At 34.1% G+C, this 16,910-nt stretch overlaps 1 protein-coding gene across 1 annotated transcript; it reads right to left on the reverse strand.

Moving 5' to 3' along the window:
- Positions 1-130: 130 nt before the first annotated feature.
- LOC107262088 (exopolygalacturonase-like) lies at positions 131-15,254 on the reverse strand. Its single transcript, XM_048378400.1, has 6 exons — positions 15,221-15,254; positions 14,678-14,883; positions 6,741-7,052; positions 6,171-6,628; positions 2,085-2,116; positions 131-165 (listed from the first exon to the last, which is right to left on the reverse strand). Exons 1-6 carry the CDS (start codon positions 15,252-15,254, stop codon positions 131-133), a joined length of 1,077 nt encoding a protein of 358 aa, XP_048234357.1.
- Positions 15,255-16,910: the final 1,656 nt, after the last annotated feature.

The raw sequence follows: 16,910 nt of genomic DNA on the forward strand, positions 1-16,910 counted from the left end.
TTAAAGACATTATATCAAAAGATAAATGACCAAGTCGTTGGTGCTATAAAATAAGGCTCACATCATTGTAAAATTTGGTAAAACCATAGCAATATTAAGTGCTCGAAAATAATAAAGACCATCTATGAGATCACCAATGCCAATAAGCTTCCTTGTGGCTAGGTCCTGTAAGACACAAAAGGAGGGAAAAGATAAGCAACACAATTTAGGACATTGGTTAATTTGCTTATTGAAATAGGGTTGCAAGAGAAAGAAGGGATGTAAAGAACATGACTTGATTTGATATATGAATTGATGGTAACATCTCCATTAGTTTAACTGGACCTCACATGCTATAGTACTTAATGTGTAGAAATATAACTGTTGCATTTATAGGGAATAACCCGTTAAATAATAAAATTAAAGACAAAGATACACAAATAGGGAAGTCGGCTTCCAGAGATTGAATAGGGAAGTCGGCTTCCAGATCAATCTCTGGATTTGTGACGTAAGCTTCCTTATGGATCGAGAAATGTCATTCATTAGTAAAAGTGTTGTAATACCCGAAATTTTTCTTTAATAAAGATAATATTAATAATGATTAATAACTGAGTTTTTATTTAAATTAATTTTATTTTATTTTTATTTGGTTTAAATTGGAATTAATTAAGTGGAATTTTAATGTTAGACAATTAAAGGAGTTATTTTTTCTATATCCAATTAGTTGGATCTTTAAGAAATTAATTAAGTAAATTATTTGAGAAATAAATTATATTTTGGTTATTCAAATTTTCCCCAAATGTATATAAAATATATATAAATAAAATTATATATTAGAAAATTATGGAAGAATTTGTAAAGGATGTTTTTATAAAAGAATTTTTGGAGAAATTGGTATTTTAATTAGCTAGTGGTATTAAATTTTAAGTTGGAAAATAGTCTGCAAATTGATTAATTAAATTAATGGTGTGTTAGGACTAAATTGAAAATTTATTTTGGGATGAGGATTAAAAGTATAATTTTATTATTATGGGGGTTTAAAGAAAATTTGTTTGTTTGGTATTTTTATAAATAAATATGTCGACAAGGGTATATATGTAATTGTGTATTTTCAATAATTCTAATTTGGCCTAAATTAAATAGTTAGGGGCTTAATTGAAAGGCTAAAGAAAAGTTTAGGGGTTAATTGAAAATTTTGCTGGGTGAAATTGTTGTAATTAAAAAGTTGAGGGATCAAAAGGTAAGAAAAAAACTTCTGGGACTAAATGACGATATGGAGAAGAAGAAAAGAAGAAAAGAATCGGGGAGAGAGAGGGAGACCGGAAGAAGAAGAAGGGCTGAGGAAGAGTGCGTCCGGTCGATCGCCCTGGGTCGACAAGCGGTTGGCATCGACTAGCGCAATGAGGATCGCGATAAGATGGCGGCCTTCAGACGCTCACCTCTTTTGGCGGCCTTGTCATTTACCGGTGGCGATCGGCTCCCCTCGGCGAGAGCTTTCTTTTGGCAGCAGCGGTGACACCAATGGTGGTCGGAGACGGAAGATCCGGTGGAGAGAGAAAGTAGGGGGCAACCAACATTTTTCGGCGAGCTCCAGCGGGGGATGGATGATCGGAGGTCATATTCCGACTCTCCTCAGCTCAAGCTTCGTAATGACACCAGTTTCATGGCGATCGGACTCCATTTGCAAATCGACGGCCGAGATCGTCCGTAAATCTCTTCGAATGATCGGGAGTCGGATCAGAAATCGAAAGCAGGGATTGTCATCAGCGCATCGTTTCAAGTCTGATGGTGTGTTAGGATCGTCGATCGAACTCCGGCGGCTGGAGGCGAGTCGACCGAGCGATCAAGCATCTCGGTAATTTTTTTCTCTGGCCCGTTGATTTTGGAAATTCTTTAGTATAATTATGTTTTTATTGAATTGTGTTGTGTATTAAAAAATATTTATGAGTTAAAATAATTGTTTGTCGGAATGCCTGCCATAGTTGTGAATTGTGTTGTGTGGGGGAGTCGGGAAAAATAGTGAAGTCTTGGGGACCCGACTCCGGTTGTATTAAATTGTTAATTATTTGAAGTGTTTTTTTGGCAAGTCCTGGACCCGTTTCTACGGGAGGTAAATGTCCATATTATAGGGGAGGTTCTGCGGAATTTTCGTTAGAATTTACCCAAGTCGAGATTCTTAGACAGTCAGTTCTAGGAATCTAGATCTAGGGTTAATTATCAATTGTTTCAGTGTTATTGATAAATTGTTTTCCGTGATTAGATAAATCTGTTAGTTCGGCTCGCTCCGCCCAAGGCATCAAAGCAGAGCTAAGAGGTCGTCAAAGCTGTGAGTTAAAGTCATATATCTGTTATGCACATGTCATGCATAATTTTAAATAGTTATCGTGATTAATTAATTACAAGTCTGAATTATTCATTTAATTATTATTCATATATATACATCATGCTTTTTTATTACCATTCATATATATCATGTTCGTCATCACTGAATTTATCGATTTTGTGTTGACTCGGGACGGGACGGTAGTAGAACGTAGTAATTTGATGAGTGCATCAGTATAAATCCGTGAGTGATGGAAAAAGGGTAAAATGGTAAATTTAAAAGGAAAGTTTAGGACTTGCCCTGGTCAAGCATCGCTATCTGGGCTTAGTAGAGTGTATTTGCCGGAGTAAAGGTCCCTAGTCGAGCATTGCTCTTTGGGCGCCTGCTTATTTGGAAAACCTAAGTGACCAGATTGGAGGTAAGGTCCCTGGTCGAGCTTCGCTCTCTGGGCGCCAGTCTTATTGGAATAAGAGAGCCGAAAGGCTAAGGCTGATAGTGAATATTAAGTCAAGTGACCGGACTGGAGTTAAGGACCCTAGTCGAGCTTTGGTCTCTGGACGCCAGTTCTATTAGAATGAGAGAGTCGAGGTGTTAGAGCTGAGATTAGTCGAGATGTCAATGTTGAGATTGATCGAGATGTTAGTGTTGGAATTAGGGTTCTACTGAAGTACTGCATCCTGTAGTGATAAGAAATTATTTTATTTAATTTAAGCATGACATGACACGTTTATTTTTGCATTACTTAGTAGTTATTTCAAATTAAATAAATATATTATTGAAGTGTTTGCAACTGTTTTTAGATATATGATTTTAACTCACTCTCGAGACTGATAGTCCCAATTTTACTGTTTTTCAGATCTGTGACTGTTAGTCTTCCCGCGACTCTTATCTAGTAACCTGACTCCTTTATCATCGGGTGATGTAATTTATTTGGTATGTTAACTTGTAAAATCTTATTCTCTGCAGTAGAATTAATAGACTTATCTGTTGTAATTCTTTGTAGTTTTGGGTCTCGCCTAATTCTTCTGGCAAACCGAATTAATTGTGTAAAATTTAATGGTTACGATAAATTGTGGCATCAATAATATTAAATGAGATGAGATTTATTTAAGTCAGTGAGTATCGGGATTACTACGGGATTCAATGGCCTTACGCCTACCCATTCCCTAGTGCCGGTCACGGGCCCACAGGTGGGATCGTGACAAGTGTCCTGATGAATTCCCTAGGTGGCTACTCCTATCTCCCTGCTAGTCTCTGTTACTAGTTTGCATATTCCCAACTAGGCCGAAAAGCCTTGTAGTGCCGTAGTTGCTAAAACCACTTAAATGCGCGCTTGAAACCGCCATCCACAAAAGGCACATGTCAAAGAGTGTTAAAATAACACAAAAATAAATTCAAGTGTCTATTAAGTTAAATCAAAAGTTAAAGTATTAAAGTATTAAAGTGACTAAATGACCAAAGTTCAGACACATAAATATGCATTTGGCCAATTTGTTTAAGGTTTATAAAAATTTCGATCAATTTGGATATAATCAAATGTTTTTGAACAAAAACTGAACTAAAGTATTTTTTGGTTTATCTATTTTCAAACCGAATCGAACCAAACCTTAAAGATAATCAAATCGAGCTAAACAGAACTAGTTGGTTGGTTTAGTTTTTCGTTTCGGGTTGACTTTGCTCACATGTACCCGGTTGAACTGGTTAGTCCAATCCAATTTGAAAAACACTAATGAATGCATTAATAAAAAATTTACCAGAAAAATATACTAGTTAATTTTACTAAATAAGATGGATGTTATAATTAATTATTAAAAATAGAGAGAGCTAATAGCATAATTGGTTAAACCTCAAGGAGAATAAATTAATTAACCATTTATTTTATTACTTTAACTAGCAAGTATCACTAAAAGAAACCTACTGGAAAATTTGATAGAAATAAAGTATGTATAGAATAAGACATTCACTCTGAGAAAGAGTAATTATTCCTCAACAGATTATCATATTGGTCTTTAAGGAAAATTTACTACATAGGTACCTTAATAGTAAATTACCTAACAAATCTTGGATTGAAAAATACCTAATAAGTCCTAGAAGGAAAATGACTAGATTGGTCATTGTGGCATAGTTTGAAAATTATTAGAATGGTCCCTAAAGAAAATCACGACATAAGCCCTAGACTATAAATTACTTGACAAGTCCTTGGATAAAAAACTAACCAACTACTCCTTAATGGAAAATTAATGAATTGGTCCATCATGACAAAGTACATGATAAGTCCTTGAATGGACAACTACCTAATAAGCATTAAAGGGAATTATAATATTGTACCGAAAGATTACCATATTGCTCCTAGACGAAGAATTATTGCTTAGGCCATAGATAGAAAACTAATGACTAGGTCCTTATATGCAAAATCACCAAATAGGACCATAATGGAAAATAATTGAATAGGTCCTTGGATGTAAAATTGCCATGTTGGTCCTGATAAAATTACCTAACAAGTCCCTGCATGTAAGTTTACCACAACAGTCCTGGATATAAAATTACTTGATAGGCTCTTAAAGGAAAATTAATATATTGGTCCTTGATAAAAAAAATACTAGTTAGACCCTAATAAAAATTATCAAATAAGTCCCCATATTGAAAACTACTAAATAAGTACCTAGCTAGAAAATTACTAAATAGATCTCTTGTAAAATTACATATTTAGTGCCTAGTTGTAAAAATTACCATATAGGACCCTGATTGTAAAATTGTTTGGTCCTATATGAAAGATTGCCTAACTGTACATGGTTAGACAATTACTAAACTAATCCTGATAGAAAATTACTAGATTGGTCCCTAAATATATAATTACTAGATGGATTAGTTGAGATTGGACTATTACTATTTGGTCCTTAGTGGATAATTATCAGAACGGTCCCTAGGCATAAAATAACTATATATATAGGTCCCTACAGAGAAAATTGCATGATTGATCCTTAGGTGGTAAATTATCTTATAGGTCCTCAATGGAGAATTACCATATTTGTCCTAACAAAAGATTATTAGAGTGGTACTTGTGGAGAAAATTACTTGATTTGTCCCTAGGTGAATACCTTATAGCCTTAGATAATTATAGTATTGGTTCATATTAGAAATTCCTATATTGGTCCTGAATGGAAAAATTTAATCCTTAGAATAAAAATCTTCATTTCTTACTCCTGCATCAAATATAATAAGAATGGAATTTGAGGCTGGAAAGCTAGCATATGTCAACATCTAATGATAGAAAAAGTATTGAGGGAGGTCCTTGACTATTTAGCAACAAATTTACAATGAATCTGCAATGGAATTAACATTATGAAAACTTTTTCTCTTTAGCAACAGATTCATGACTAAATATCCACAACAAATTTGCGACAAACAAAGTTCGTTACTATTCTGTTGCAAATTACATCGCCAAATTTTTACGCTGATTTTAGTGACAAATTGTCTATTACTAATTACTACGAATAAAAATATCGTAGCTAAAATTTTTTTTTATCCCACCTTCTTTTTAGCTTCCCACTCATATATTTACTTAGCGACGGGATTGAACTTTAAAAAATAATTCCCACCCAATATTTTTATTTTCTCGCTTATTTATTCAATTAGCGAGGAAATAATTCGTCAATAATTTTAAAATAAGATTTTCCATCAATTTTTTTTTATTTTTTTGCTTATTTAATGTTTTAGCGACATATTCTTATCTGTCGTTCAATCTATTATTTATGTATTTATCTTTTTTTCTTTACTCCATTATTTTTTACTAGCTAAATTACCATCACCATTCTTGAGCTTTTGGGCTAGTATAATAAAGTCTCTAATCTTTAATTTGTAATACCACACATTTTCCATTTTAATATCTTTAAAATGCATATCAGATACAGTGCCACCATATGATACAGGCCAAGTCTTTATTCTCACTCCATTAGTAGTATTGGAGATGGTGCAATTCTTTACAAAAAATCCAGATACTAGTTCTTCATTCTTAAACTTTCCTAAGCTCCCCACACTAATTCCATGTCCGGGTCTGCATCTAACATTAGTGACACGTATCTGTTGGCTACCATCACCAAGAGAGATACAGTCATCACCAGTGCTAATATTTGAATCAGTAATGTTGATCCCATTTGATCGTCCGATATGAATACCATCTGTGTTGGCACTAGTTGCAGGTGCAGTAATTGTAAAGTTTTGAAAGGTGAGGTTCTTGCATCCTAAAATATTTACGTGAAAATTCTTGCTCTGGATAGAAGCTATATCGTGGACAATGCTATTGGTGATAAAATTGAACCTTAAACTCTGAGCAATTTTTAAAAGAATAAGAAACATATGGAAAAGTTTTGTTAGTACCATTGTAAAACAATCTTGTAAAATAAAAAATATGCGCAAGATATTGTTTTGATACACTTACAATTGGAAGTGAGTTGCATTTAAGATTTTGGCCACAATTATTATTTTTCCAAGCAATTTCTCCTTGCCCATCAAAAGTCCCTTCACCGTTTAATATGAATTGATCAATATATGAAAAGGTAATCCAACTGTCTGTTTTACTATGTGCACTAGGGTCAATTGGTGCCTTTATCGTTCCTCGAACTTGAAACCTTATGGCACCTTTACAAGGATCTTTTATATCTGCCTCACTTAGGAAATATACCCTTTTAGGAATTACAATTTTGTTTGACCCCATTGTTGCACATGCATTTTTCCAAGCACTTAACAACACCTAACAAGGAAAAAGAATTGAGGATTCTTAGCTAAAAGATCAAGAAATATTAAGAAAGATCTTAGTAATGAAATGTGTATTTATACCTTACTGATATCATATTTGCCATCAGCTTAGGCACCATATTTTCTTACATTGAAGACATTGACATTAGCTTCGGCTACAAAAGTCAAGAATAAGAATAGAGATAGTAAGCATACACGTATTTTGATTGACATCTCTTTTTGGTATATATACATGCTTACTTTCTTTTCTTATTTTCTTGCTTAAAATTTGTTAAATTGCAATAATATAAATGTGTCTCTTTTGCTTTATAATTCTTTTTATAGGAGAAAAAATAAGCTTTATTTATTGAAGTAGGCGGTGGTGTTTCTATGCAAATTTTTTGCTTCTATTTTTGTCATTTGTTTTGATAGCTTAGCTTAAATGAGCAAACCCAAAGATGCCTACCGACTAAGTTATAACTAATTGCTAATATTGTTTGCTTTTCGATGTCTCTTATTGGTTTCTTTCTTACAATTTGATTTCTCATAGAATAATATGTAAAAATAATATATTTCTTGTCAAAAAATTATTGTTATTTATTCATATGGATACTAAATATGGTATATCATAATTGGTTGCTTGTGTATATGTACTCTTTAAAGCACATATGATTTTAATATTTAAGAAATTAATTTTTGCACCATTCTTTCCCAGTTTTTTTAGCTCAACTTTGTTGTCTGTCATGAAATAGACTCTACAACTAATTATGCAGATTAAATTATAATTAGAGATTGTACATATCTATGTGATCAAAGTTTTATTCATTTACATTCTTAACATTGCTGGTGTACACGGACAAGATAATTTTTCTTAATTAAAATGGATTTTCATTCATAAGATATAAATATAAAACATTATTAAAATATAGACCTCTATTTATTGACACAAGTAAACCAGAGAGTTTGAGATCAGTAAAAGCAGTAAGAAGAGTCATAAGAATATCACTATTATGACAATTCAGCCCCATAAAAATAAACTAGACCTTAACTCGAACCATTTTACGCGATTAATAGAATGTGTATATTAAAGTTGATAAACTCGTTAGTATACTTCTCTCTTTTTTTTCCATTTCTTTCACTCTTTTTTCTTTCTCTAGTATTACTCTTTCTTTATCTCTTTCCATTTTCTTTATCCCTTTCAATGTTTTCTTATATTAATCCCGTTCAATTTGTCATTATTTTTTTCTTCAAAGCCACCCATGGATGCGTCTTAGAAGTCATAAGAGTTTCTTCCTCAAACCTATCCATCTTTTTTGTTAATCTTGTATCAATTATATATTTCTCCTCATTGATGGAAAGATGTTATATAATACAAGAGTTTAATCTAATCCAAGCAAATAATGGAATTTACACAATACAAGAGTTTTATCCAATCCCAATAATTAAGGAGATTTACATAATATAAGAGTTCTATTTAATCCTATCATCGAGTGATATACATATTAGAATTATCTCTGTTATGCCCACGTCTTCTCTCTGCAAGTCGTCTGATTAAACTTACTCTCCTTGCACCATACAATTCTATTAGATGTGTCCACATCTTATCTATTTAAGTCTGCTGACTAGATTTATTTTTATATGCACCATACAACTCTATTAGGCGTTCCCACACTTTATCTCTACAGGTCTGTCCACCTTAGTTTTCAATACGCCCCTTAAAGTTGGGGCATGGAGATTTCAAATTCCCAACTTGCCAACTAAAGTTGAAATGGTTTCTTTCCCAAGGCCTTAGTGAAAATATCAGCAACATGATGTTGAGACACAATGTACCGGTAGTAAGAAGGCCTTGTTGGATGCAATCACGAATGAAATGACAATTATTTCAGTATGTTTTATTTGTTCATGATAGACTAGATTATTAGCAATATATGGCGGCTTGATTGTTGCAATAAAGATTAATAAAAAAGGGGTGAGGTACAATTAAATCACAAAATAGCTGTTGTACCCAGATTAATGCACAAGCAGTGGTGACCATGGATCGATATTTAACCTTTATAGAGGAACGCCGGACTGTTGTCTATTTCTTGCTTTTCCAAGAGATTGGAGAATGTCCAAGGAAAATGAAGTATCCGCTAACTATAATTGCTTTTATTTCTCCTTTCTTTCTTCTTTTCTCTTTTTTTTTTTCCATTTCTTTCACTCTTTTTTCTTTCTCTATTATTACTCTTTCTTTATCTCTTTCCATTTTCTTTATCCCTTTCAATGTTTTCTTATATTAATCATGTTCAATTTGTCGTTATTGTTTTCTTCAAAGCCACCATACACCATGGATGCGTCCTAGAAGTCATAAGAATTTCTTCCTCAGACCGACCCATCCTTTCCCTTAATCTTGTATTAATCATATATTTCTTCTCATTGATGAAAAGATGTTATATAATACAAGAGTTTAATCTAATCCAAGTAATTAAGGGAATTTACAAAATACAAGTGCAATACCCACAATTTTTCTTTTAATAATAATAAAAATATTAGTAATAATTAATAACGAGTTTTTATTTAAATTAATTATATTTTATATTTACTTGATTTAATTGGGATGATTTAGATAGAATTTTAATGCTAGACAAAATAAGGGAGTATTTTCTATATCTAATTAGTCTGATTTTTAAGAAATTAATTAAGTAAATTCTTTGAAAAATAGATTATATTTTTGGTCATTTAATTTTTTCCCAATATGAATATATGAATAATTTCTATATTTGAAAGTCATGAAAGGAATCGTAAATAATATTTTTATAAAGAATTTACTGGGGAGTGATAAATTTTAATTAGCAAATGGTGTTGATTTTAATTGAAAAATAGTTAGCAAATTGATTAATTAAGTTAATTAAGTTTTAGGATTAAATTGATGATTAGTTTTGAAATAAGGGTTAAAATATATAATTTTATTAATATATGGAATTTTAATGAACATTTGTATGGTTGGTATTATTGTAATTAAAGATGTCTCTAGGGGTATTTTAGTAATTTAACATTTAAAAGCAAGGGTAAATAAGTAATTTTATATTTTTAACAATTCTAATTTGGCCTAAATTAAATAGTTATGGGCTTAATTGAAAAGCTAAAGAAAAGTTTAAGGATTAATCGAATTGCAGAGCGAAATTGTTAGTGATTAAAAAGTTAATGGACTAAATGGCAAAGAAGAAAAATTCAATGACCAAATGTCGATATATAGAAGAAAGAAAAAGGAAGGAGATCGGGGTGCGTCGGGAAGAAGGAGAGGGGGAGAAGGACCTTCGGGTGCCATCCATGACCGACTAGCCTAGGGCTTGGCCGGAGGAGGTGCGGTAAGCAGAGCATGTTGTCGTCGTGGCCAGTGACAGCGGCCAGAAGTGGTAGCGAAGAAAGCCGCAGCCGATCGTCAAGGCATTCCGACGCATCGGTATATGAGATTCGATGGCGATCAACTCCCCTCGACCTGAGCTTCATTTCGGAGGTGGTGGTGACGCTTTTGGTGGCCGGAGTTGGAAGTTTACGGTGGAGAGAGAAAGTGGGGGCAACCGGGATCTTGGGCATTTTTCGACGAGTTCTGGTGAGCTTTGGCCGATCAGAGGACGTATTTGGACTCTCCTCAGCTCAAGCTTTCCAATACCACGGTTTTCGCGGCGATCGGACTACGTTTGAAAATCGACGGCCGAGATCGTCTATAAATCTCTCCGGATGATCGGGGGTCAGATCAGAAGATCGAAAGCTGGAATCATCATCAGCGCGTTATTTCGAGTCTGTTAGTGCATTCGGATCGTCGACCGAGTGATCAAGCATCTCGGTAATTCTCTAGCCGTTGATTTTAGAGTTCATTAATAAAATTATGTGTTTATTGAATTGTGTTAAAAATTATAAAAATATTGGAAGTTAAAATAATTAATTATCGGACCGTCGGCCAGTAGTCGTGATTTGTGATGTGTGGCGGAGTTGGGAAAACAATGAAGTCTTGGTGACCCGACTCCCGTTAAAAATAGTTGTTGAAATATTTGAAGTATTTTCTGGCAGGTTCTAGACCCATTTTACGGGGGTTAGACGTCCGTATTTAGGGGAGGTTCTACCGAATTTTCAGTAGAATTTACCCGAATTAAAATTTTTAGACAGTCAGTCCTAGGAGTCTAGGCCTATGGTTAATTGTTAAATGTTTTATTGATTTAATTATTTTCATGATTAGATAATTCTGTCAGTTCGGCTCGCTCCAACCGAGGCATCGAAACAGAGCTAGGATGTCGTCATAACTGTGAGTTAAAGTCATATATATGTTTACTTGTGTCATGCCAAGCTTTTACGAAATAGTTCTGATTACATGATTTAATATTTTTAATTATTTATTTAATAACTATTTATATATGTTTGATTTTCTGCATTATGATCTTATTGATTACGTGTTGACTCAGGATAGGACGGCAGTAGGAATCTGAAACAGATAGTAAAAAGGGTAAATTTAAAAACATAAATTTAGCACTTGCCCTGGTCGAGCATTGCTCTCTGGGCTGAGTAGAGTGAGTTTGCCGAGGTAAAGGTCCCTAGTCGAGCATTTCTCTCTGGACACCGGCTTATTTGGAAACTCAAATGTCCAGACTAGACTTAAGGACCCTAGTCGAGCTTCGCTCTCTGTGCGCCAGTCTTATTAGAGTGAGAGAGCCGAAAGGCTAAGACTGTTAGTGATAATTAAGTGACCGGACTGGATTTAAGGATCCTGGTCGAGCTTCGCTGTCTAGGCGCCAGTTCTATTGGAATGAGAGAGTTGAGAGTGTTAGTAGTGGGGCTAGGCTTCTACTGAGGTACTCTTTCCCGTAGTATGAAATAAAATTTATTTTATTTTACAGAAGCATAACATGACACGTATTTTATTTTAATTAAACAAATATTTTATTTAAGTATTTATATTCATTTTGGGATATATGATTTTAACTCACTCTCGAGATTGACAGTCTCAATTTTACTGTTTTTCACGTGTGGTTAGTTTATGCAGTTCTTTTCTCTAGCAGCCCGACTCCTTCATCCTCGGGTTAGATGTAACTGATTTCATTGGTATGTTAACTTTTAAAATTCTAGATTCTCCACAGTAGGAATTTTAGATTTATCATTTTGTAATGGCTTGTAAATTCAAGTCTCGCCTGACTATGCTGGCAGGCCGAATTTAATTTATAATACATGTTAATTTAAGGTTAATTGTGGAAAAAGTTCTTTAGATTGAGTCTGGATCTCAATTTGATTGAGTTAGGGAATAGTCAGGCTTACTACAGGATTTGGTAGCTTTAAGCCTACCTATTCCCTAGTGCCAGTCACGGGCCCACAGATCAGGTCGTGACAACAAGAGTTTTATCTAATCCTAATTATTAAGGAGATTTACATAATATAAGAGTTCTATTTAATCCTATCATCGAGTGATATACATATTAAACTTATCTCCGTTATGCCCACATTTTCTCTCTACAAGTCTTCTGATTAAACTTACTCTACTTGAACCATACAACTCTATTAGACATGCCCACATCTTATCGCTTGAAGTCTGCTGATTAGACTTACTTTTATATGCACCATACAACCCTATTAGGTGTTACCACACTTTATCTCTACAGATCTTCCCACCTTTGTTTTCAATATGCCCCTTGAAGTTGGAACATAGAGATTTCGAATTCCCAACTTGCCAACTAAAGTTGAAATGGTTTCTTTCCCAAGGCCTTAGTGAAAATATCAGCAACATGATATTGAGACACAGTGTACCGGTAGTAAGAAGGCCTTATTGGATGTAATCACAAATGAAATGACAATTATTTCAATGTGTTTTATTTGTTCGTGATAGACTAGATTATTAGCAATATACATGACAGATTGATTGTCACAATAAAGGTGAATAGAAGAGGGGTAAGGTACAGTTAAATCACAAAATAGTTGTTGTAACCAGATTAATGCACAAGCAGTGGTGGCCATGGATCGATATTCAACCTATGTAGAGGAATGTCCAAGGAAAATGAAGTATCCGCTAAGTGAACACCAAGTGAAAGGACAACTAGCAAAGTCAGAATCACAATATGCTGAAAGAGACAAGCACTAGTCGAGGATAAAAACATTCTGGTGAAAGTGCCAATTTGCCCCCTTAAATTTGGAGCCAATAGGCAATTAGCTCATATTTTAATTTTCTAGCCAATTTATCCAGCAACTTAGAAAAATTGGCCAATTCACCCTAATCAAATTACCTAGTCCATACAAAAGTTTCAATTTGGTCCTAAAGTTTCATACTTAACTTGAAATTTTATAAAATAAATAACTTTTATCAAGTTAGAGTAAAGTTATCTAATTTTAACATAATTTATTCTACTAACTAATATAAATAATTAGATGATATTTTTAATTAAAAGCTTAAATTAAATAATATTACCAAACTCATATAATATTATACTTTTATAAATTTAGAACAAAATCTTATATCCTGTCAATATTTAGTCTTAGCTTGTAATATAAAATAACAAGTTAATAATTTTGTAGTCTCAAACTCTTTCTGGATCTCGACCAGAAGAAATGCCAGACATTTATAAAATTATTTAATTTAATATTACCAAAACTTATTTAAAATATTCTTTTAATTTCTTAAATTATTTATTATCGGGTGAAGATGCGAAACCAAGTCACATACTAATTAAATTATTTTTTATTAGTAACTAAGACTAAATATTGCTAAAATATAAGGTTTTATTTTATTTTATAAAAGCATAATTCTATATGAGTTCGACGATATTATTTAATTTAACATTTTTAATTAAAAATATTATCTAATTATTTTTGTTAAATAATATGAATAAATTATGTTAAGAATAAATAATTTTACTTTAATTCAATAAAAATCTACTTTTATGTAATTTGACATATAGTATGCAGTTTAAGGACCAAATTAAACTTTTCATATTAAGTAAATCTTTTAATTGATTAAATTGACTACTTTCTGCTAAGTTGCTGGATAAATTGACCAAAAAATTAAAATATGAGTTAATTACCCATTGATTCCAAGTTCAAGGACAAATTAGCATTTTAGCCAAACAATTCCTTGACCTGGTGCCACTTTAAGATATCGTAATATGCTCATAGCAACTTGCCAATGCTCTTGGCGAGGTTGGTTCATAAACTCAGATAAGATATGCACTGAATAACAAACATCAGGCCTGGAGATGGTCAAATAAATCAAGCATCCAACTAGGTAACGATAGGGACCTGGATCATTAAGAAAAGAGCTGTCATCAAGTGCTAACTTATGGTTATGTTCATTAGAGAAATGACAGAGTTTTGAATCCAGCATGCCCACCTCGTGCAAGATGTCAAACGTATATTTTCGTTGTGATAGAACAATCCTTTCAAGAGAGTAGGAACTTCAAGACCGATAAAATATTTAAGAGTGCCAAGATCCTTGATTCGAAACCAGGACTCTAAAATATTTCTTAAGAGAAGTAAGATGTGAGTCACCGTTAATGGCAATAACAACAAGGAGCAGTCAAGTTTAGTCAAAGTGAAACCAAACCGGAGAATAGCGTTAGAACATTTGGCTAACCATTACATGGATGCTTGGTTCAAACCATATAAAGATTTGCAAAAACAACAAACTCGATCATCACCAGGTGATAAATAACCAAGTGGGGGCTTCATATATACTTCTTCATTTAGATCACTATGAAGAAAAATATTATGAACTTGAGTTGATGGAATCCAGTTTTTGATGGCAGTAACTGCTAAAAGAGTATGAACAGTTGTAAGTTTAGCAACAGGAGAGAAAGTCTCAGTATAATCTAGACCTTTCAAATAAGTGTACCCTTTTGCCACAAGACACAGCTTATAACGTTCTATTGTTCCATCCGAGTTATATTTAATTTTGTACACCTATTTGCATTTAACCACTTTCTTTTCTTGATGCAACTTCTCTAGTGTCCAAGTTTGATTTTCTTCAAGTGCTTTATTGAGAAATATTAGTACAGGAGGGTACAAGAGTCATAGCCTAAAGAGTCTTCTTTTTAGTAACTACATATACATATAGGGCAAAACCTCTAAAACTGATTTTTTTTATGGTATCAGAGCTATTTGCCTGACCACAACAACAGCAACAAAATCAAAACTTCACATCTTCTCAAAAAACAAAACCCAAAGGTCCACCTTCTTCATCAGGTTCTTTACGCAGAGCCTTCATTTTCAAATCGACGCCACATCTAAACATATAAAACGACCCAAAAGAATACCTAAATCCACCTTCATTAACTGGTGTTCAACCCGAAACGACCGTGTTGAGCTCGTGTTCAACCCGTGTTCACTCATATTCAAACCAAAACGAACCCATGGCTGGCGTCGATCAACCAGCCCTCAAAATTGAACCAAATTCTCCTTTTTTCTTAGGATCGCAAGATCGTCCTAGGGACTTCATTACTCTAACTCGACTTCGTGGAGAAAATTATGATGATTGGCCTGGAGATATATAAATTACGTTGGAAGCACGACGAAAATTCGGGTTCTTGGATGGCACAATAACCAAACCAAAGCCTCCTTGCACATAATCATATTGGAATACTATTCACACCATGTTAATTTCATGGATTATGAACACTATTGAACCCGAGGTAAAGTGCACTCTCTCAAAATATAAGGATGAAAAATGACTTCGGCACACGCTTAAATTTCGATTTGCATTGGTAAATGGCCCTAGGATTCAGCAATTAAAATCTTTTATTGCTAAAGGCGAACAAACAAAAAAATGTATGTTGCAACGTATTTTGGAAAGTTAACTGCTTTGTGGGAAGAATTACATAACTAGGAGCCTATAATTAATTGTTCATGTTGTTCCTCTTATTTGGCGGGATGTAAGCATGAAGAGAACATGAGAATGGAATGCTCCATGAGTTTTTAATGGGTCTTTATTTTGAATATTATGCATAACTCCGCACTAGTATATTGTCACGGGATCCATTGCCAAGTCTTGATAGGGCTTATCAGTTGGTAATTTAAGACGAGCGTGTTCGTCTCGCCAAACCAATTCAAGAAAGCAAGTCGGCTGATGCTATGGCCTTTGTACTTCCTTCGGGGGCTGCCAGGGGACGAGGAAAAATGGATAGAGTGGACAGATCTCATCTTATTTGTTCTCATTGCAAGAAAAATGGTCAAGAGGCTTCAAACTGCTTTGAAATTGTTGGTTATCCGGAGTAGTGGCCAGATCAAGCAAAGGTTGGTGGTGGAAGTTCGGGACGTAGCAGGCCACCACAATCAGCTAGGAGAGGACGTGGGTCAGCTCGAGCCAATGCAGCTGCTGCTTTGTAAGTTGGTGCAGGGGCTGCAGGAGCGGTTGGACCTGCTGGCAGCACTGGGTTCACGGGTTCTTCGTAGCTCTTGTCTGTCGATCAATGGAAGGCTCTTGCTGGCCTTCTTGGTAATACCAAAATTTTGGATGATCGTTTGAATAGTGAGTTTAATGATAAATTGTGGATTATTGACACAGGAGCAACTCATCATGTCACTGGTAATGCTGCTTAGTTGTATGATACACAGGAAATTTCTTGACCCGTGGGTCTTCCCAATAGTGAAACTGTCATGGCAACGCAAGAGGGCTCGGTTCAGTTATCGGGTCATATTACTCTTAAACATGTTCTTTATATATCAAATTTGAGTTGCAATTTAATTTCGGTATCCCAATTAAATGATGATATACAGTGTATTATCTAATTTAACTCTTATGTGTGTGCTATACAGGACCAATCGAGTGAAGCTAATTGGAACGAGTGTTAGGCGGGATGGACTTTACTACTTCAAGGAAGCTACTTCAGTGCAACATATCTCAGTGCATGGGATAGCATCTACG

This window comes from Ricinus communis, chromosome 8, assembly GCF_019578655.1.
Source record: "Ricinus communis isolate WT05 ecotype wild-type chromosome 8, ASM1957865v1, whole genome shotgun sequence".
NCBI lineage: Eukaryota > Viridiplantae > Streptophyta > Magnoliopsida > Malpighiales > Euphorbiaceae > Ricinus > Ricinus communis.